General features: G+C 42.0%; 1 protein-coding gene and 1 non-coding gene across 3 annotated transcripts; one reads left to right on the forward strand and one right to left on the reverse strand.

Moving 5' to 3' along the window:
* Positions 1-7,262: 7,262 nt before the first annotated feature.
* On the reverse strand, positions 7,263-7,335 carry trnar-ccu (transfer RNA arginine (anticodon CCU)). Its single transcript has one exon. It is a non-coding gene; the product is annotated as a tRNA-Arg (tRNA).
* A 416-nt stretch (positions 7,336-7,751) lies between these two features.
* LOC139375636 (chibby 1, beta catenin antagonist) lies at positions 7,752-18,208 on the forward strand. 2 transcript variants are annotated; one of them, XM_071117438.1, is made up of 5 exons: positions 7,752-7,877; positions 8,107-8,213; positions 8,898-9,003; positions 9,132-9,244; positions 17,730-18,208. In XM_071117438.1, exons 2-5 carry the CDS (start codon positions 8,136-8,138, stop codon positions 17,808-17,810), a joined length of 378 nt encoding a protein of 125 aa, XP_070973539.1. In that variant the 5' UTR covers positions 7,752-7,877; positions 8,107-8,135; the 3' UTR covers positions 17,811-18,208. The 2 variants fall into 2 exon arrangements, with proteins under 2 accessions (XP_070973539.1, XP_070973540.1); XM_071117439.1 differs by having other exon boundaries at positions 7,766-7,844.
* The last annotated feature ends 661 nt before the right edge of the window (positions 18,209-18,869 follow it).

Below are 18,869 nucleotides of genomic sequence, written 5' to 3' on the forward strand. Positions count from 1 at the left end.
CCCACTCCTCTTCAATGGCTGTGTGAAGTTGGTGGATATTGGCAGGAGCTTGAACACGCTGTCGTACACGTCATCCAGAACATCCCAAACATGCTCAATGGGTGACATGTCTGGTGAGTATGCAGGCCATGGAACAACTGGGACATTTTCAGCTTCCAGAAATTTTCCTTAGGTCCTTGCGATATGGGGTAATCTATTATCATGCTGAAACATGAGCTGATGGCGGCAGATGAATGGCACGACAATGGGGCCTCAGGATCTCGTCCCGGTATCTCTGTGCATTCAAATTGCCATTGATAAAAAGCAATTGTGTTTGCTGTCTGTAGCTTATACCTGCCCATACCAAAACCCCACCGCCACCATGGGGCACTGTGTTCACAACATTGGCATCAGCAAACCACTCGACCACACATCTGCCATCTGCCTTGTACAGTTGAAACCGAGATTCTTCCCGTGAAGAGCACACTTCTACAGTGTGCCAGTGGCCATCAAAGTGAGCATTTGCCAAATGAAGTCAGTTACGACGCTGAACCATGGTGAGGACGATGAGCACGCAGATGAGCTTCCCTGAGATGGTTTCTGACAGTTCGTGCAGAAATTCTTCGGTTGTGCAAACCCACAGTTTCATTTGTTGTCCTGGTGGCTGGTCTTAGGTTAAGAAGCCAGATGTGAAGGTCCTGGGCTGGTGTGGCTACACGGTGGTATGCAGATGTGAGGCCGGTTGGACATACTGCCAAGTTCTCTAAAACAGCGTTGGAGGTGGCTTATTGTAGAGAAATGATCATTCAATTATCTGGCAACAGCTCTGGTGGACATTCCTGCAATCAGCATGCCAATTGCACGCTGCCTCAAAACTTAAGTTACAAGCTTGACACACCTGATTTTGGGGAGTTTCTCCCATTCTTTTCTGTAGATCCTCTGAAGCTCTGTCAGGTTGAATGGGAGCGTTGGATGCACAACTATTTTCAGGTCTCTCCAGAGATTTTCAATCGGGTTCAAGTCTGGGCTCTGGCTGGGCCACTCAAGGACATTCAGAGACTAGTTCAATCTTGGTTTCATCAGACCAGAGAATATTGTTTCTCATGGTCTGAGAGTCCTGTTACGGCTAGATGTTCCGTTAGTGGGACGTTTCGACAACATCCGGTGAAATTGCAGAGCGCGAAATTCAAATTAAATTATTAGAAATATTTAACTTTCATAAACTCACAAGTGCAATACACCAAATTAAAGCTTAACTTCTTGTTAATCCAGCCACTGTGTCAGATTTCAAAAAGGCTTTACGGCGAAAGCAAACCATGCGATTATCTGAGGACAGCACGCCATCATACAAACACATGACAATCATATTTCAACCGCCCAGGCGCGACACAAAACTCAGAAATAACGATATAATTCATGCCTTACCTTTGAAGATCTTCTTCTATTGGCACTCCAAAATGTCCCATAAACATCACAAATGGTCCTTTTGTTCGATAAATTCCATCATTATATCCCCAAAATGTCAATTTATTTGGCGCATTTGATTCAGATAAACACCGGTTCCAACTCGCCCAACATGACTACAACTTATCTAAAAAGTTACTTGTAAACTTGGTCCAAACATTTCAAACAACTTTCCTAATCCAACTTTAGGTATTTTAAAACGTAAATAATCGATACAATTTAAGACGGAATATACTGTGTTCAATAGCGGATAAAATGAAAGTGGAGGCCTCCCGGGTGGCGCAGTGGTTAAGGGCTGTGCCATCAGAGTCCCTGGGTTCGCGCCCAGGCTCTGTCGTAACCGGCCGCGACCGGGAGCTCCGTGGGGCGACGCACAATTGGCCTAGCGTCGCCCGGGTTAGGGAGGGCTTGGTCGGTAGGAGTGTCCTTGTCTCATCGCGCACCAGCGACTCCTGTGGCGGGCTGGGCACAGTGTACGCTAACCAAGGTGGCCAGGTGCACGGTGTTTCCTCCGGCGCATTGGTGCGGCTGGCTTCCGGGTTGGATGTGCGCTGTGTTAAGAAGCAGTGCGGCTTGGTTGGGTTGTGTATCGGAGGACGCATGACTTTCAACCTTCGTCTCTCCCGAGCCCGTACGGGAGTTGTAGCGATGAGACAAGATAGTAGCTACTACAACAATTGGATACCACGAAATTGGAGAGAAAAAGGGGTAAAATTCAAAAAAATAAAAAAATAAAATGAAAGTGGAGCGAGCCCCAGATTGCACGCCCCAAACAAAACAGTTCACTTGGCTCGACACCCAGAAAGGAAAGGGCTACTTCTTCATTACTCAAAAAGGAAAACATCAACCAATTTCTAAAAACTGTTGACATCTAGTGGAAGCCATAGGAACTGCAACCAGATGCCTCAGAAATCTAGATACCAATTGAAATAATCTATCTTAAATAAAGCCTGTAACAAAACAAAATGTGGAAAAAAATCAAGGGGCCTGAATACTTTCCTAATGCACTGTATATGATTGCGGCAGACCCTGGGGGGCTGTGCTGCTGAAGTGGCTCCAGGAGAATGGAAGCAGGCCCCCAGGAGTGGTGAACGGAAGCAGGCTCCGCTGTTAACTGGGGGCCAGGTGGAAGTCAGTTAACCTAGGAGAGGGAAGGCGAGAAAGAGAATTAAAAGTGCCCATTTGTTTTACTTGAATGTTACTCTAGTATTGTGATGCACTGTACGACTATAAATTGTGCCATCATGTTCCCTTTGATATTCTTATTTTATGAGTGAGTGAATGAATGTCTGGACTGGGCATGGTGATATTTGAACCTCGACCTTTTCAGACTCAGGTTGTTGCAACAGCAGATGGTTTTACAGGAATGGCCCTTGGAGTACGGGTCTTTCCTGTAGTCTGGAGACACAGTTCAAAAGCATTGAGTTCAGAAGTTAGAACAGCAGACATGACAATACAGTACATCCACTCAGCTAAATGATCTATCTTCCTCGTGAGGTTGAATAATTGAATCTCTATCTGAATTCTCATTCTAATTATAGGGATAGTTTGAGCAGACCGAAATTAAAGGCTAGTTTTTTCCAGAGAGATTACAGCTGCAGCAAAAGCCTACAGACACTACAGGCCTGGTGTTGCTTGCATCTGCCTAAGTATAAATGGACTAGCGTTACCAACCCAAGTCTGATAAAAAAAATAATATACTGTAGCAGCACTCACTGTTGTATCTCATGATGTGCTTGAGGGAGGCGAGGTCTTTAACCCTGGCCTGGTCCCTGGGAAAGATCTTGGCTCATGGACAGAGATCGTAGGAGAGGTCCTCCCCCATGCTTCCTCCACATCACCCCATAGCCACTCAGGTTGTAGATGTCTTCATGGAAGGGCACATTGTAGGATGGTTAGTAGTCTGGTGGAGGGACCAGGGGAAAGGCAATAATAATGTAGAAAAGGTGACGTAGGGACATATCAGATGCTGAAAGACAGATTGATTAATTGACAGATTTATTCATTTATAAGTGTCATACAACTATTGGTACCCAGCTGACATGGGCTTATAGGACACTATTATTTCTTGAAGTAATATGCACACAAAACAAAATGTTATTTTACAATATAAATGCATAGATAGAATCATGGCAAGTACAGCTGCCATTTAATCACATTATACAAACAATACATTTCTCCTACTCCCCAGCCTTAGAAATTAAATTGAGCAAGATATCAGTTTGCCATTCATATAATTAAATTTGGGGGAAGCATATGAAGTTCATTCCAATAAGATTTTATTAATCCCAGAGGGTCAATTAGCATGGCATAAAACCCATTAGATACCACCAGTTTAGCTTTGTATAATTCAAAGGACTGACATGACTGTCTTTTACTCTGTCGCAGGGCCTGTGTCTGGTCAGAGTGTAAAGTCAGCTCTGGTATCTACTCCAACACTGTCCGAGCCCCGGACCTTATATTCCCTACCAACGACACCCTGCTCAGGTCAAACACTGGTTGTTATAGGTTCCTGAGGAGGAAGGGAGTGGGGGAGGGCAGGAGGGGAAATGTAATTGTGTTATTAGTTGTGGTAACTTGGTTTGTTGTTTATTATCTACTGGTTATTATAAGTATTTGAAAGACAGGAGTAACTAGTCGCCTCCTTAAATACAGCATGTAATGGCATGGGACTGTGGGGAACACATGCACTTACACTGGAGCATGTGGATACCCATAAAAAGTCAAAAGAGGGTATTTTGAATTAGGCACTGATGAGCAGAGTTCGCACATATATGATCATGTGCACATCTCAGGTGTCAGTCAGAGTGTACTTTCTGGTTATTTTAGGTTCCAGAGACAGAGAGGCTATGGCCAGTCAGTCCCCTCAGTGAGAACCGGCTGCACTGTTCCTCCTAAGCAACACGTTATGTTGTCTCCTGCTGCAGTGGCTCTATTAACAGAGACCGATTACAGTACAGCACAGAGAACATGACAGCTCTGTCATCTGTGGTCAGGGCCTTAGGTGATACATCACAAATCTGGTCAGTACCGTACTCTACCATTTATCATACTGTGCAGCAATCAATTCAAGACAAACTATTTAGAGTTATTACACATAAATCATGTAATCATTAACATGTACAGTAGCACACAAATCACAAGATCTATCCCCACACCTCACCACACCACACCTAAATACAAGCTCATAGTTTATTCATGCATGTACAGGTTGTACATGAGGGGAGAAGAGGGCATGGAGGGGTAGGGGAGGGGAGAGGACATGTGGTCGTAATATAGCCTACCATCCCTTGCACCATAGTGTAGGGAGAAGAGAAGGTGGGCTAATGGCAAGGACATATGTGGGGTGTGTAACATTCCTAGCACCACATTGGAATTAAACATGTCATTACAATGTAGAAGGTTTCAGTCCCAAAGAGATTGTGGTAAGCCTGTGCACAGGCTTAGGAAAAGAGGGATTCAATTTCTAGCACCCGGAGTGTATTTTAGTCCTTTTTAATGTAGCAGGTTTCTGCACTGAGAGTGAGATAACATTCCCTGCTTAGCTCTAAAAATAGCACTTTTAAGCCACTTCAGTTTTAATGGTGGTGGAGCCTGAAAGAGAATTTGTATGACAAGGAACAGGGACGATGGCAAATCTTCGATAAAGTCATCACTTAACCTCCTTGACTTGAAAATGAGAAACCAGGCTACCAGTTTATGCACCTTCCGGTGCAGTTGCATATACACTTAACAAAAATATAAATGCAACATGTAAAGTGTTGGCCCCATGTTTCATGTGCTGAAATAAAAGAGCCTAGAAATGCTCCAAAAGCTTATTTCTCTCAAATTTTGTGCACAAATGTGTTCCCTGTTACTGAAAATGTCTCCTTTGCCAAAATAATCCATCCACCTGACAGGTGGGACATATCAATATGTTGATTAAACAGCATGATCATTACATAGGTCCACCTTGTGCTGAGGACAATAAAAGGACACTAAAATGTGCAGTTTTGTTTCACAACACAATGCCACAGATGTCTCTAGTTTTGAGGGAGTGTGCAATTGGCATGCTGACTGCAGGAATGTCCACCAGAGCTGTTCCCAGACCATGTGTATGGTGTTGTGTGAGTGAGCGGTTTGCTGAGGTCAACGTTGTGAACAGAGTGCCCCATGATAGCGTGGGGTTATCGTATGGGTAGGCATAAGCTATGGAAAACGAACACAATTGCATTTTATCAATGGCAATTTGAATGCATCGTGACGAGATCCTGTCTGGCATTGTCGTGCCATTCATCTGCCGCCATCACCTAATGTTTCAGCATGATAATGCAGGGCCCCCTATCTTCAAGGATCTGTACACAATTCCTGGAAGCTGAATATGTCCCAGTTGTTCCATGGTCAGAATAGTTACCAGAAGTCACCCATTGAGCACGTTTGGGATGCTCTGGATCAACGGGTACGACAGCGTGTTCTAGTTTCTGCCAATATCTAGCAACTTCGCACTTCGTCATGCTGAAAGACCCAGCCACGTTTCATTTTCAATGCCCTTGCTGATGGTAGGCTTTGTTACTTTGGTCCCAGCTCTCTGCAGGTCATTCTCTAGGTCCCCCCGTGTGGTTCTGGGATTTTTGCTCACCGTTCTTGTGATCATTTTGACCCCACGGGGTGAGATCTTGCGTGGAGCCCCAGATCGAGGGAGATTATCAGTGGTCTTGTATGTCTTCCATTTCCTAATAATTGCTCCCACAGTTGATTTGACAGCTCTTTGGTCTTGGCCATAGTGGAGTTTGGAGTGTGACTGTTTGACGTTGTGGACAGGTGTCTTTTATACTGATAACAAGTTCAAACAGGTGCCATTAATACAGTGAGTGGAGGTCAGAGGAGCCTCTTAAAGAAGAAGTTACAGGTATGTGAGAGACAAATCTTGCTTGTTTGTAGGTGACCAAATACTTATTTTCCACCATAATTGGCAAATAAATTCATAAAAAATCCTACAATGTGATTTTCTGGATTTTTTTTCTCATTTTGTCTGTCATAGTTGAAGTGTACCTATGATGAAAATTACAGGCCTCTCTCATCTTTTTAAGTGGGAGAACTTGCACAATTGGTGGCTGACTAAATACTTTTTTGCCCCACTGTAGGTGAGGTCTCTGCATGTGTGTGAGATGGGACGAAATAGCTATCTAAGGCAATTTGAGGGGGACTGAGGGCTCTACAGTGAAATAAAGCAATTAAAACTAGCCAAGACAGCAGTAGACAAGGCATATTGACATTAGAGAGAGGCATAAAGCAATAAATGGCGAATAAAGGGCAGAGTGGGTCGGTTAGATACATACAGGACCTGAGTTGGTTCAGAGTTTGTTTTGATATTTCAAACGCATTGTCCTGATCCCGTCTGGTGTGTGTGGACAAAATCAACATGTACACGTGGATTCATGCGTGCATGTGGTCTGTTCAGCATGTTACACCGTACCCAAACCGGCTGTGCGAGATGGGAGAGGCAGGACTTGCACCTCGAACTGACTTCTATTTTATCGCTTGCAAAGCAGACGCTCCTTTGCGCGCGCGAGCAGTGATTGAATAAATTGTGTACATTTATTTTGCCACGAGCGGCATGGTCAGCACTGAGGCTACATGAGATTGATCCTTTGTAGGATGACTTTGGCTACACATTTCCAACTATAATCCTTGTCAATTTGATAAGATTCATAATGTGTGTATATATATATATATATATATATAAATATGTACGCTTTTAAGCTATTTGCTATGTTGATAATAAACATTGTATTTAGTTGTTGACACGGCTTTGAACAATTCAATGGACAAAAATGTTTCACCCCAGATGGGACTCGAACCCACAATCCCTGGCTTAGGAGGCCAGTGCCTTATCCATTAGGCCACTGGGGCTAGTTGTGAAATGGGCGGGGTTAGGCCTTTATCAAATTAATATGCGTGATAACCACGGGAAATGTAGTAACAGTGATGGGAACGACTTTTTGTATCGGCTGATAAATCTGTTAAATCGAGTAATGAATGACACACAGAAAACTATCGGGGAAAATAATTAGATCGAAGCTTTCTGTAAACAACCAAAAGTGACGCTATCACCATGGTGATACATTCACATTGACAGACTATTCCACTTAAACTCAACAGCAGGGGTATTGATCAAATATTTACATTATTACAAGGATCAAACCTAGACTTTGTCATATTATATAGAATCGAATTGTATGTAGTTAAAGTAAACAATCATTACATTGTAACATTATTTGATATCATCCAACTCAAATGCTGTGCTGCCATTTGCAGATTCTTCCATTATTACCCGGTTGGGGCAAAATGGATCTTGCGCAGTAACCTGCATGTGTGTAAAAAAACAGGTAAAAATAACCTAGCTGGGCGAAAAAGAGAAGGTAAGCCTCTGCTAACCAATGATAAGGAATAAGGTAAATATTAGCGCTGTACAGTAGCAGATTAAGCTAGCTACTTCATCAAAACAGCAAAGATAGTGGTGTAACGTTAGCTGTTGGTAGCCTTGGCTAGCTGGCAATGCTATTAGTCCTAGCTATCGCGTTGCGTAGCTAGTTAACGCTATTTGATTATTTCTAAAGCTGCAAAGTAAAAAGTTATGAATCCAACATTAAACTTCCACAAACTCTGTTTGTCTCACTTCAGAGCTATCTATAACGCCGCTGATTAAGAAGATGCCGTTTTTTGGAAACACCTTCAGTCCAAAGAAAACCCCTCCTCGCAAGTCCGTTTCTCTCTCCAATCTGCACACGGTGAGTTGATAAAATTCCCCTGTAATCAGCAAACACATTCTTGTGTACCAGAGCAGGGTTTCCCACACTTGGTCCTGGGCTGGGGCCACCCCTGGGTGCACGTTTTAGTTTTTTTGCCATAGCTTTATACAGCTGATTCAAATAATCAAAGCTGGATGATAAATTGGTTATTTGAATCAACTATTGGGGGAGGGTCTGAGTTTAGGAAACCCTGCTATAGAGTATTACACCACAGTATGTGTCATAATACCCATAACCTAGCGATCAAATACGGAAATGGTTCCAATCGTTTTTCCACCATTCAGTTTTCCCATAGGACATTTTTAGAAACATTTAAAATAAGAACAAAGTGACTTAACAATATATTCGGCTGTATTTACCCCCTCAAATCTGAGAGTAAATGGACTTGAATATATTGATAAAAGTAACTTTGTCCGAGAAAGATTTACAAGGTTATCAAAACCTCATGCCAGGGTAAGCCTACATGAGAAACAGCCCAGTTTCTAAAATCCCCTATGGGAAAAATGAAAGGTGCAAAAACGATTGGATCCATTTCCCTGTTTGATCGATAGATTGTATAAGTATTATGACACCTCCACTGTGGAGCTCTATGTGCATCTGTTGTTGGTTATCTGAAGTTAGTCTGTGTAATCACCCCTTTGTTGGGTCATTTCTTGGGTCTAGTTGGATCGGTCTACGAGGGAAATAGAGTTGGGTCTTGAATATGGAGCCCCTGTAATGAACATCGGGGGGCAGAGCTTGAAATTTGAAGAGGGACAATGGATTGCAGGTAACTGATCTTCACTTAAATGCAGTAGAAAACTGCACTGTCTGCACTGCTATTGTAAGAAGTCTGATCTATCTGATCCCCACTGATCCTTTTTGTTTTTCTTCATGTGTTTTGTTTCTTGCCCCCAGAGTCTGGAGGGAATGCATCAGGGAAGGAGGTGCAGAGACTAAAAAAGAGGAACTTACAGCTTGAAGAGGAGAACAACCTACTGAGGCTGAAGATTGACCTTCTGTTGGACATGGTGAGTTATCATCAGCCATACAGTTGCAGGTTGAAAAAGGGACTCATTTTTTATCCTCAGTCACTATTCACGTCATAAACAAGTACAACAGACACGTTGGGGGTTAACAACTGCCCTTTACTGTCTGCGCCCATACACCATAGCCCAGATTTACTTAGTTATTACTTTTTTTAAACCTAATTGGTAGTAGTTACAGTCTTGTCTCATCGCTGCAACTCCCGTACGGACTTAGGAGAGGCGAAGGTCGAGAGCCATGCGTCCTCCGAAACACAACCCAACCTATCCGCACTGCTTCTTGACACAATGCACATCCAACCCGGAAGCCAGCCGCACAAATGTGTCAGAGGAAACACAGTACACCTGGCGACCTGGTCAGCGTGCACTGCACCCGGCCCGCCACAGGAGTTGCTAGTGCGCGATAAGACAAGGATATTCCTGCCGGCCAAACCCTCCCTAACCCGTACGACGCTGGGCCAATTGTGCGTCGCCTCCCGGTCGCGACCGACAGAGCCAGAGCCTGGAACCAAGAATCTGGTAGCGCAGAGGCCACTTAGTTATTACTTAAACATAGTTGGCTTACATTGTTGTTTTGATTAATGCTTGAACAGCCGCTAAGATTATATTTGTTTGTGATTGTTGCGAAATACCTATTTGGATGCAACATTCTATGTTAGAATGCGAACACTCATTGAAATAGGCTGTAGCAAAGCTAGCCAAAGAGCCATTTTACTGGTTGAAGTGTTTTTTTAAGTACACTGAACAAAAATCTAAATGCAACATGTAAAGTGTTGGTCCAATGCAGGGCCTAACATTTTGGCATTGGCGGGTAAGATGTCTATTTCACCAGCCACGATTGGAGGGTGGTCAAATCAAATCACCCTGAGCCCGTCTACTTTGTTGTCCAGGGACCGAACATTGGCGAGTAATATAATCGGAAACGGTGGATAGTGTGCATGCCTCTTGAGTCGGACTAGAAGTCCTGTCCGAATACCTTTTCTCCACCGGCGACGTCTTGGAGCAGCTAAAGGGATAAGTTCAATTGGGGGGTATGAACAAAGAATCCAATTTGGGAAAGTCGTATTTCTGGTCAGAATGCTGGTGAGTTACCGCCTCTCTGATATCCAAAAGTTCTTTCCAGCTGTATTTAATAACGCAAAAAAACGTTCTGGGCTAATTATGTAGGAGTATATATAATTAAAGTCTACTGAAGTGAGACTTTGTTGGCTTTTTTGGCTATTTACATTGTTTTGTTCACAAGCTAGGTTGTTTTTCCATGTTAGAGTTTAAACTGTTGGGAAGAGAAGACCATGCTTCTCCTAGGTAGATTCAATCTCACCGGCACAAAAATGAAGTCCAGTTAGCACGGTAACACCGCACCCTTAAAGGGACTGATGAACATTTTTGTCTCATCCGTGATATTTTGGTTAAAACTCACAAAACATGAAATTAAACAAAATACCACACTACTTCTTACTAGTAATACATTTGTTTTAGAAACATTACAAAGCATGCTCATCTGTTTTTTTTTGTGTTGGTGTAATTTTAGCAGAACAAAAATATTTGGGCTGGTAAAAAACCTGAGTGGCAGATAGATTTGTTTTTTAATCTACTTGCCACAGTGGCTGGTGGACCAAAAATGACATTTTATGCCCTGGTCCCAAGTTTCATGTGCTGAAATAAAAGATCCCATAAATGGTCCATACACACAAAAATCTTATTTCTCTCAAATTTGGTGCACAAATGTGTTTATATTTGTGTTTGTGAGCATTTCTCCTTTGTCAAGATAATCCATCCACCTGACAGGTGTGATCATTGGTGTGCGAGTGTGTAGAGTCACCCACTCACATGCAAGCTGCTGCTACTCTGTTTATCTTATATCCTGATGCCTAGTCATCTTACCCCTATACATATCTACCTCCATCACACCAGCATCCCTGCACATTGTAAATATGGTATTGAAACTGACCCTGTATTTAGTATGCTTGCTTACTTGTTGTGTGTTTCATATTTTTTATTTTATTTCTAGTAATACATTGTTATTGATTATTGCATTGTTGGGTTTTGAGTTTGTAAGGAAGGCATTTCACTGTACTTGTGCATGTGATATTGAAACTTAAGACATCTGTGGCATTGTGCTGTGTGACAAAACTGCACATTTTAGAGTGGCCTTTTATTGTTCCAAGCACAAGGTGCATCTGTGTAATGATCACGTTATTTAATTGGCTTCTTTGACAGTCTATCTACCTGACAGGTGTGGCATATCTTGGCAAAGATTCAGCGCCTCAGTACAAGTAGGCATAGTGGCGCTCCGTGGCCTGGTATGAATGGACGGCTCCTCTGACGAGTAACCAGCTATATCCTTATTTAGTTTGTGGGCAGTTAGACATTGATGGGTGCACAGTTAAGTAGCTTACAATGCATAGACCTATATTTAAATCATACCTGGCTCGCAAATCTTTAGAAATGGTAGGAGCAATTGTAAATTGGCACTCCACGTGAAAAAGGTTACTGACCCCATGCTATAAACTACTGTATATGAAGCCACCCTTGTGGCTTCCGGTTTGCATTATTCACCAGGGAAGAGAAACATTTAGTGAATATTGAAGCGTTGTATCAACAAGCCAGCTCAGACAATATTCATTGTAACAGTATCCAACGAGGGGGCGGCTCGCTCAGATTTTTCCACCTGCCAGCTAGTCTGATAGTGCAAATACTGCGTTGGCAACACAATATCTGGGTGCTGATTTATATATATTTTTAAACTGCCATAAATCCACACTACAGCTAAATAACTTAGCAATGTTTAATGATTTTGCCAGACGGATTGATCTGTAAGAGTATGACATTTTCATTTAGAAAGATGGACGACCAAGATTGATGGAGTGAGCGGTGGGTAGGGATTAGGGATGTAGGATGAGGATGAAGTGGGTCAACAGCAAGAAGTAAAAAAAAAAGTTAGCCCAAATAAGAAATCATTAATGATTTTCATTATCACAATTAGGCCTATCATTCTGTCACTGCATGACAATGCACATTTATTATAGCAAAGCAAACTGGCAAGGTTTCTGCTTTCTAAAAGTGAAACGAAAGGCGCACAGGCAGCTGCTTTCAAATCAAATGTTATTTGTCACATACACATTAGTTAGCAGATGTTAATGCGAGTGTAGCGCAATGCTTTTGCTTCTAGTTCCGACAGTGCAGTAATACAGTGCCTTGCGAAAGTATTCGGCCCCCTTGAACTTTGCGACCTTTTGCCACATTTCAGGCTTCAAACATAAAGATATAAAACTGTATTTTTTTGTGAAGAATCAACAAGTTGATTGCCCAATTTTTCAGTTTTTGATTTGTTAAAAAAGTTTGAAATATCCAATAAATGTCGTTCCACTTTATGATTGTGTCCCACTTGTTGTTGATTCTTCACAAAAAAATACAGTTTTATATCTTTATGTTTGAAGCCTGAAATGTGGCAAAAGGTCGCAAAGTTCAAGGGGGCCGAATACTTTCGCAAGGCACTGTATTTATGTAGTTGGTGCTGTATATGAACTAATATTAAGGGGTCTAAATTCGGAAAGTATTTAGACCCCTTGACTTTTTCCACATTTTGTTACATTACAGCCTTACTCTAAAATGGATGAAATAATGTTTTCCCTCATTAGTCTACACACAATACCCCATATTGACAAAGCGAAAACAAGTTTTTAGAATGTTTTGCAAATGTATACATTTTTTAAAAACATTTAAAGTATTCAGACCCTTTGCTATGAGACTCAATTGAGCTCCGGTGCATCCTGTTTCCATTGATCATCCTTGATGTATCTACAACTTGATTGGAGTCCACCTGTGGTAAATTCAATTGATTGGACATGATTTGGAAAGGCACGCACCTGTGTATATACAGTAGGGCAAAAAAGTATTTAGTCAGCCACCAATTGTGCATGTTCTCCCACTTAAAAAGATGAGAGACCTGTAATTTTCATCATAGGTACACTTCAACTATGACAAGCAAAATGAGAAAAAAAAGTCCAGAAAATCACATTGTAGGATTTTTAATGAATTTATTTGCAAATTATGGTGGAAAATAAGTATTTGGTCACCTACAAACAAGCAAGATTTCTGGCTCTCACAGACCTGTAACTTTTTATTTAAGAGGCTCCTCTGTCCTCCACTCGTTGCCTGTATTAATGGCACCTGTTTGAACTTGTTATCAGTATAAAAGACACCTGTCCACAACCTCAAACAGTCACACTCCAAACTCCACTATGGCCAATACCAAAGAGCTGTCAAAGGACACCAGAAACAACATTGTAGACCTGCACCAAGCTGGGAAGACTGAATCTGCAATAGGTAAGCAGCTTGGTTTGAAGAAATCAACTGTGGGAGCAATTATTAGGAAATGGAAGACGTACAAGACCACTAATAATCTCCCTCGATCTGGGGCTCCACGCAAGAGCTCACCCCATGGGGTCAAAATGATCACAAGAACGGTGAGCAAAAATCCCAGAACCACACAGGGGGACCTAGTGAATGAACTGCAGAGAGCTGGGACCAAAGTAACAAAGCCTACCATCAGTAACACACTACACCGCCAGGGACTCAAATCCTGCAGTGCCAGACGTGTCCCCCTGCTTAAGCTAGTACATGTCCAGGCCCGTCTGAAGTTTGCTAGAGAGCATTTGGATGATCCAGAAGAAGATTGGGAGAATGTCATATGGTCAGATGAAACCAAAATATAACTTTTTGGTAAAAACTCAACCCAAACTCTTGTTTGGAGGACAAAGAATGCTGAGTTGCATCCAAAGAACACCATACCTACTGTGACGCTTGGGGGTGGAAACATCATGCTTTGGGGCTGTTTTTCTGCAAAGGGACCAGGACGACTGATCCGTGTAAAGGAAAGAATGAATGGGGCCATGTATCGTGAGATTTTGAGTGAAAACCTCCTTCCATCAGCATGGGCATTGAAGATGAAACGTGGCTGGGTCTTTCAGCATGACAATGATCCCAAACACACCGCCCGGGCAACGAAGGAGTGGCTTCGTAAGAAGCATTTCAAGGTCCAGGTCTAGATCTCAACCCCATAGAAAATCTTTGGAGGGAGTTGAAAGTCTGTGTTGCCCAGCAACAGCCCCAAAACATCACTGCTCTAGAGGAGATCTGCTTGGAGGAATGGGCCAAAATACCAGCAACAGTGTGTGAAAACCTTGTGAAGACTTACAGAAAACGTTTGACCTCTGTCATTGCCAATAAAGGGTATATAACAAAGTATTGAGAAACTTTTGTTATTGACCAAATACTTATTTTCCACCATAATTTGCAAATAAATTCATTAAAAATCTTACAATGTCATTTTCTGGATTTTTTTTCTTCTCATTTTGTCTGTCATAGTTGAAGTGTACCTATGATGAAAATTACAGGTCTCTCATCTTTTTAAGTGGGAGAACTTGCACAATTGGTGGCTGACTAAATACTTTTTTGCCCCACTGTATAAGGTACCACAGTTGACAGTGCATGTCAGTGCAAAAACCAAGCCATGATGTTGAAGGAATAGTCCGTAGTGCTCAGAGACAGGATTGTGTCTAGGCACAGATCTGGGGAAGGGTACCAAAACATGTCTGCCACATTGAAGGTCCCCAAGAACACAGAAGCCTCCATTCTAAAATGGAAGAAGTTTGGAACCACCAAGACTCTTCCTAGAGCTGTCTGCCCGGCCAAACTGAGCCATCGGGGAGAAGGGCCTTGGTCAGAGAGGTGACCAAGAACCTTCCAGAGGGACAACCATGTTTGCAGCACTCCACCAATGAAGCCTTTGGTAGCCTGGCCAGACTGAAGCCACTCTTTATTAAAAGGCACATGACAGCCCACTGGCACCTAAAGGACTCTCAGAACATGAGAAACAAGTTTCTCTGGTCAGATGAAACCAAGATTGAACTCTTGCCTGAATGCCAAGCGTCACATCTTGAGGAAACCTGTCACCATCCCTACAGTGAAGCATGATGGTGGCAGCATCATGCTGTGGGGTTTTTCAGTGGCAGGGACTGGGAGAGTAGTCAGGATCGAGGAAAGATGTACAGCGATTCTTGATGAAATCCTGCTCCAGAGCGCTCAAGACCTCCGACGGGAAGAAGGTTCACTTTCCAACAGGACAACAACCCTAAGCACACAGCCAAGACAATGCAGGAGTGGCTTCGGGACAAGTCTCTGAATGTCCTTGAGTGGCCCAGCCAGAGCCCGGACTTGAAGCCGATCGAGCATCTCTGGAGAGACCTGAAAATAGCTGTATAGCGACGCTCCCCATCCAACCTGACAGAGCTTGAGAGGATCTGCAGAGAAGAATGGGAGAAACTCCCCAAATACAGGTGTGCCAAGCTTCTAGCGTCATACCCAAGAAGACTGGAGGCTGTAATCGCTGCCAAAGGTGCTTCAACAAAGTACTGAATAAAGGGTCTGAATACTTATGTAAATGGTATTCTTCCGTTTTTATTTGTAATACACGTGCAAACATTTCTATTAACCTGTTTTCGCGTTCTCATTATGGGGTATTGTGTATAGAGTGAGGGGAAAATATTTTTCATAATTTTTTTGAATGTTGTAATGTAATAAAATGTGGAAAAGTCAAGGGGTCTGAATACTTTTTGAATGCACTGTACATGGTAAGCTGTAAGTGGCGCTTCACTTTTTAGTATGGAAAACTTTTCGACAATATTCACAACATATTGACTCAATTACAATCTTTATGGAATAAAAATCTAATTTCATAAATTACATGTGGAAATATGTATTTGAGCAAGCCAGCAGCAGATGAAACAGAAAATGAATTCTCTCCTCGCTCTCCCCGGTTTTAGCTTCACATCTAGCTGGCTAGGTTTAGGATATTTACTAGCCCATACCAGTGTCAAACTTAGCTGTGTTATCGACATATTGCAGTACACTAACAATCTAGCTCACTTATTTTGCTAGTGGAAAACAAATGGCCACAAATCCATTCAGAAATGGAGGAAGAAGATAGCTAGCTATAGCAAACTAATGTTAGCAGCTGCCTCTCCAGCAAGAAGTAACCGTGACAACATTAATCCTAAAATAAACAAATTAAAAACTTTCACAATGAGCACAATCCACCCCTCCAGTAAAGGCATGGCTCTGGGGAATCTCCAAAATGTCATTTCGGATGAACCCACAATCGGCAGGCTTTATAGACAACTCCCCTAGAGCCACAAAATGGCCAAATTATCGCAACGTGCAGCCTCCACAATCACCAACACTACTCTTTCCCATAGTACAAGGCAATCTATAGTATGACAGCATCAGCAGTTAGCGACCAACAGCTGGCAGACGTCTACATTTGTTTAGTTTTTATCTTGGCTAAGATGGCACCGACAGAGGGCGCCTCGCCTCGAGCTCCGATAAAACATTGCAGGAGCTCGAAGCCTAAGATTTTCACTGTACCCTGCAATCACATTTACATTTTAGTCATTTAGTAGACACACTTGTCCAGAGCGACTTACAGGAGCAATGATTGTTATGTGCATTGCGCAAAGGCACGTCGACAGATTGTTCACCTAGTCGGCTTTGGGATTCAAACCAATGACCTTTCAGTTACTGGCTCAACGTTCTTAACCGCTAGGCTACCTGCAACCCTGCACATGTGACTATTAAACAATCTGAATCATTGTTATTTAGATGAAAGCTGTGAGCTAAGTGCAATATAGCAAGCAAACATTAGCATAGAGGTAGCAAGCTAACTCTTTCACTTACCAGGTTGATTTACATGCTCACTGAAGCCCATGATAATGCTTGGGTGCTGCTGGCTGTTTGAGATGCTTTAGAAGCCACATTGATGGTAGGGACAGCATCCACTTTGAGAAGCAACTTCTTGCTGAAGCACTCCTTCCATTGTTTATAGCGGTGGAAGTTTTCAGGGATGAAATGTGCCCTGCAGAGGGACGAGTAGACGCCCAATTTGCCCGCCACATTATAATAATTGATTAAAGAGTTTAATTTGGTAATGTTTTCTTGGCGTTCTCTAAGTTAAAATTATATGCGTTTTTGGCAGTGAGAAATAAGTGCTACACTCCCTTTTAAAATCCTTTATGACTCTATTGATGTACCCGTGCGTCAATCTAATGAACATAATACAAAAATCCCCATCAAAATCTGTCAGTTTGCATTGGCTGAGTCTCAATCCACCGCATCCGCCAATGTCGCCCTTCCACAGCTGCGGTGAAAAGTGGCAGAGCTACGGCGGTGTTTGTCTTTTTTGCCATTTATGAATGTGTTATTCAGTGTGTTTCTTTGGGCCAAATTCAATATTTTATCAAATTATAAAAATAAAACCAATTACCTTAAAGGGTCTTAAAATTCTAAATCCAATAGCTAAAGGATCCATGGTATGACCATTTTAAAACAACTCCATGTGTTAACTTAGTTAAAAATATAAACAACGGCTTAGAATATTAGAGGTTAAGTAACCGATTTCCTTTCCCTTAAGTTGTCAGAAACCACTGCAGAGTCTCACCTGATGGAGAAGGAACTGGAGGAGGTGAAAAATCACAGCCGAAGGAAGAAGTGATGAATAGAAAACTGAAGACGGGTTTCCCAGTGACACTTGAAAAGGAATTAATTAAGGGGATAGATGAGGGATGGTGATGGATGGCAGTGTTAGTGACCAACTGTGCTGTAAAATTAGACTTTTATACGTTATATACGTTATATGGATTTTAAATCGTTGAAGGTATGAGAGTTTAAATGTGCCCTATCCTTTTATAAAAATGAATTTCTTTGATTCATTAATTTTGTAAGCATTATCGTATCAGTGCTGAACTATTTTAGAATACAATGATTTATATTCAACGTCCTGTGTGTGTGTGTGTGTGTGTGTGTGTGTGTGTGTGTATGGGTTTGGCAGCTGTGTGTATTAGAATATTTGTTTTCATATCCTTTCTACTTTATTAAAAGGTTTTAACTACATTTCATAAAGTTATGTTTTGTTTGCATACATGTCTGTATTAGTATGCAAGTGCCCATACTAATGCAAGCTTAGACCAACGTCTGATGTAAACTGGCAAGAATGTGTGGGGTGGGGGGGCAGAAGGATGCTCTGGATTGTGGAGTTTACAAATTCAACAGGTTCTTCAGAACTGTATCACTGGATATTTCTACCATCTCTTGGATCCCTGTGGTTTTCTGTCACAGGTCAGGTGAGATTGTTATTACAATGTAACTACTAGAATGTTGTTACACCAGATGTTGAATGTGAGGAATGTCATTAGAGGTAGGCTATTTAATTCTGTAGCTGAAAAACAAGCTGGTTTCAGTGATCTCAGCAGATTTCTCCAGCAGTTTACTTCATTATACATACTGCATCCTATTATTCAGCTAAAATTCTTTACTGTAACATTCCTGTAATGTTTTTGCCATGTGTTTAACAATGTCAAATCCAATGTTATTTGTCACATGTGCTGAATACAACAGGGTTAGACCTTAGAGTGAAATGCTTACTTACAAGCCCTTAACCAAAAATGCCGTTTTAAGAAAAATACCCCCAAAAATAAAACAACTAATTTAAGCGCAGCAGTAAAATAACAATAGCGAGGCTATATTACAGGGAGTACCGATACAAAGTCAATGT

This window comes from Oncorhynchus clarkii, chromosome 20, assembly GCF_045791955.1.
Source record: "Oncorhynchus clarkii lewisi isolate Uvic-CL-2024 chromosome 20, UVic_Ocla_1.0, whole genome shotgun sequence".
Classification (NCBI taxonomy): Eukaryota; Metazoa; Chordata; class Actinopteri; order Salmoniformes; family Salmonidae; genus Oncorhynchus; species Oncorhynchus clarkii.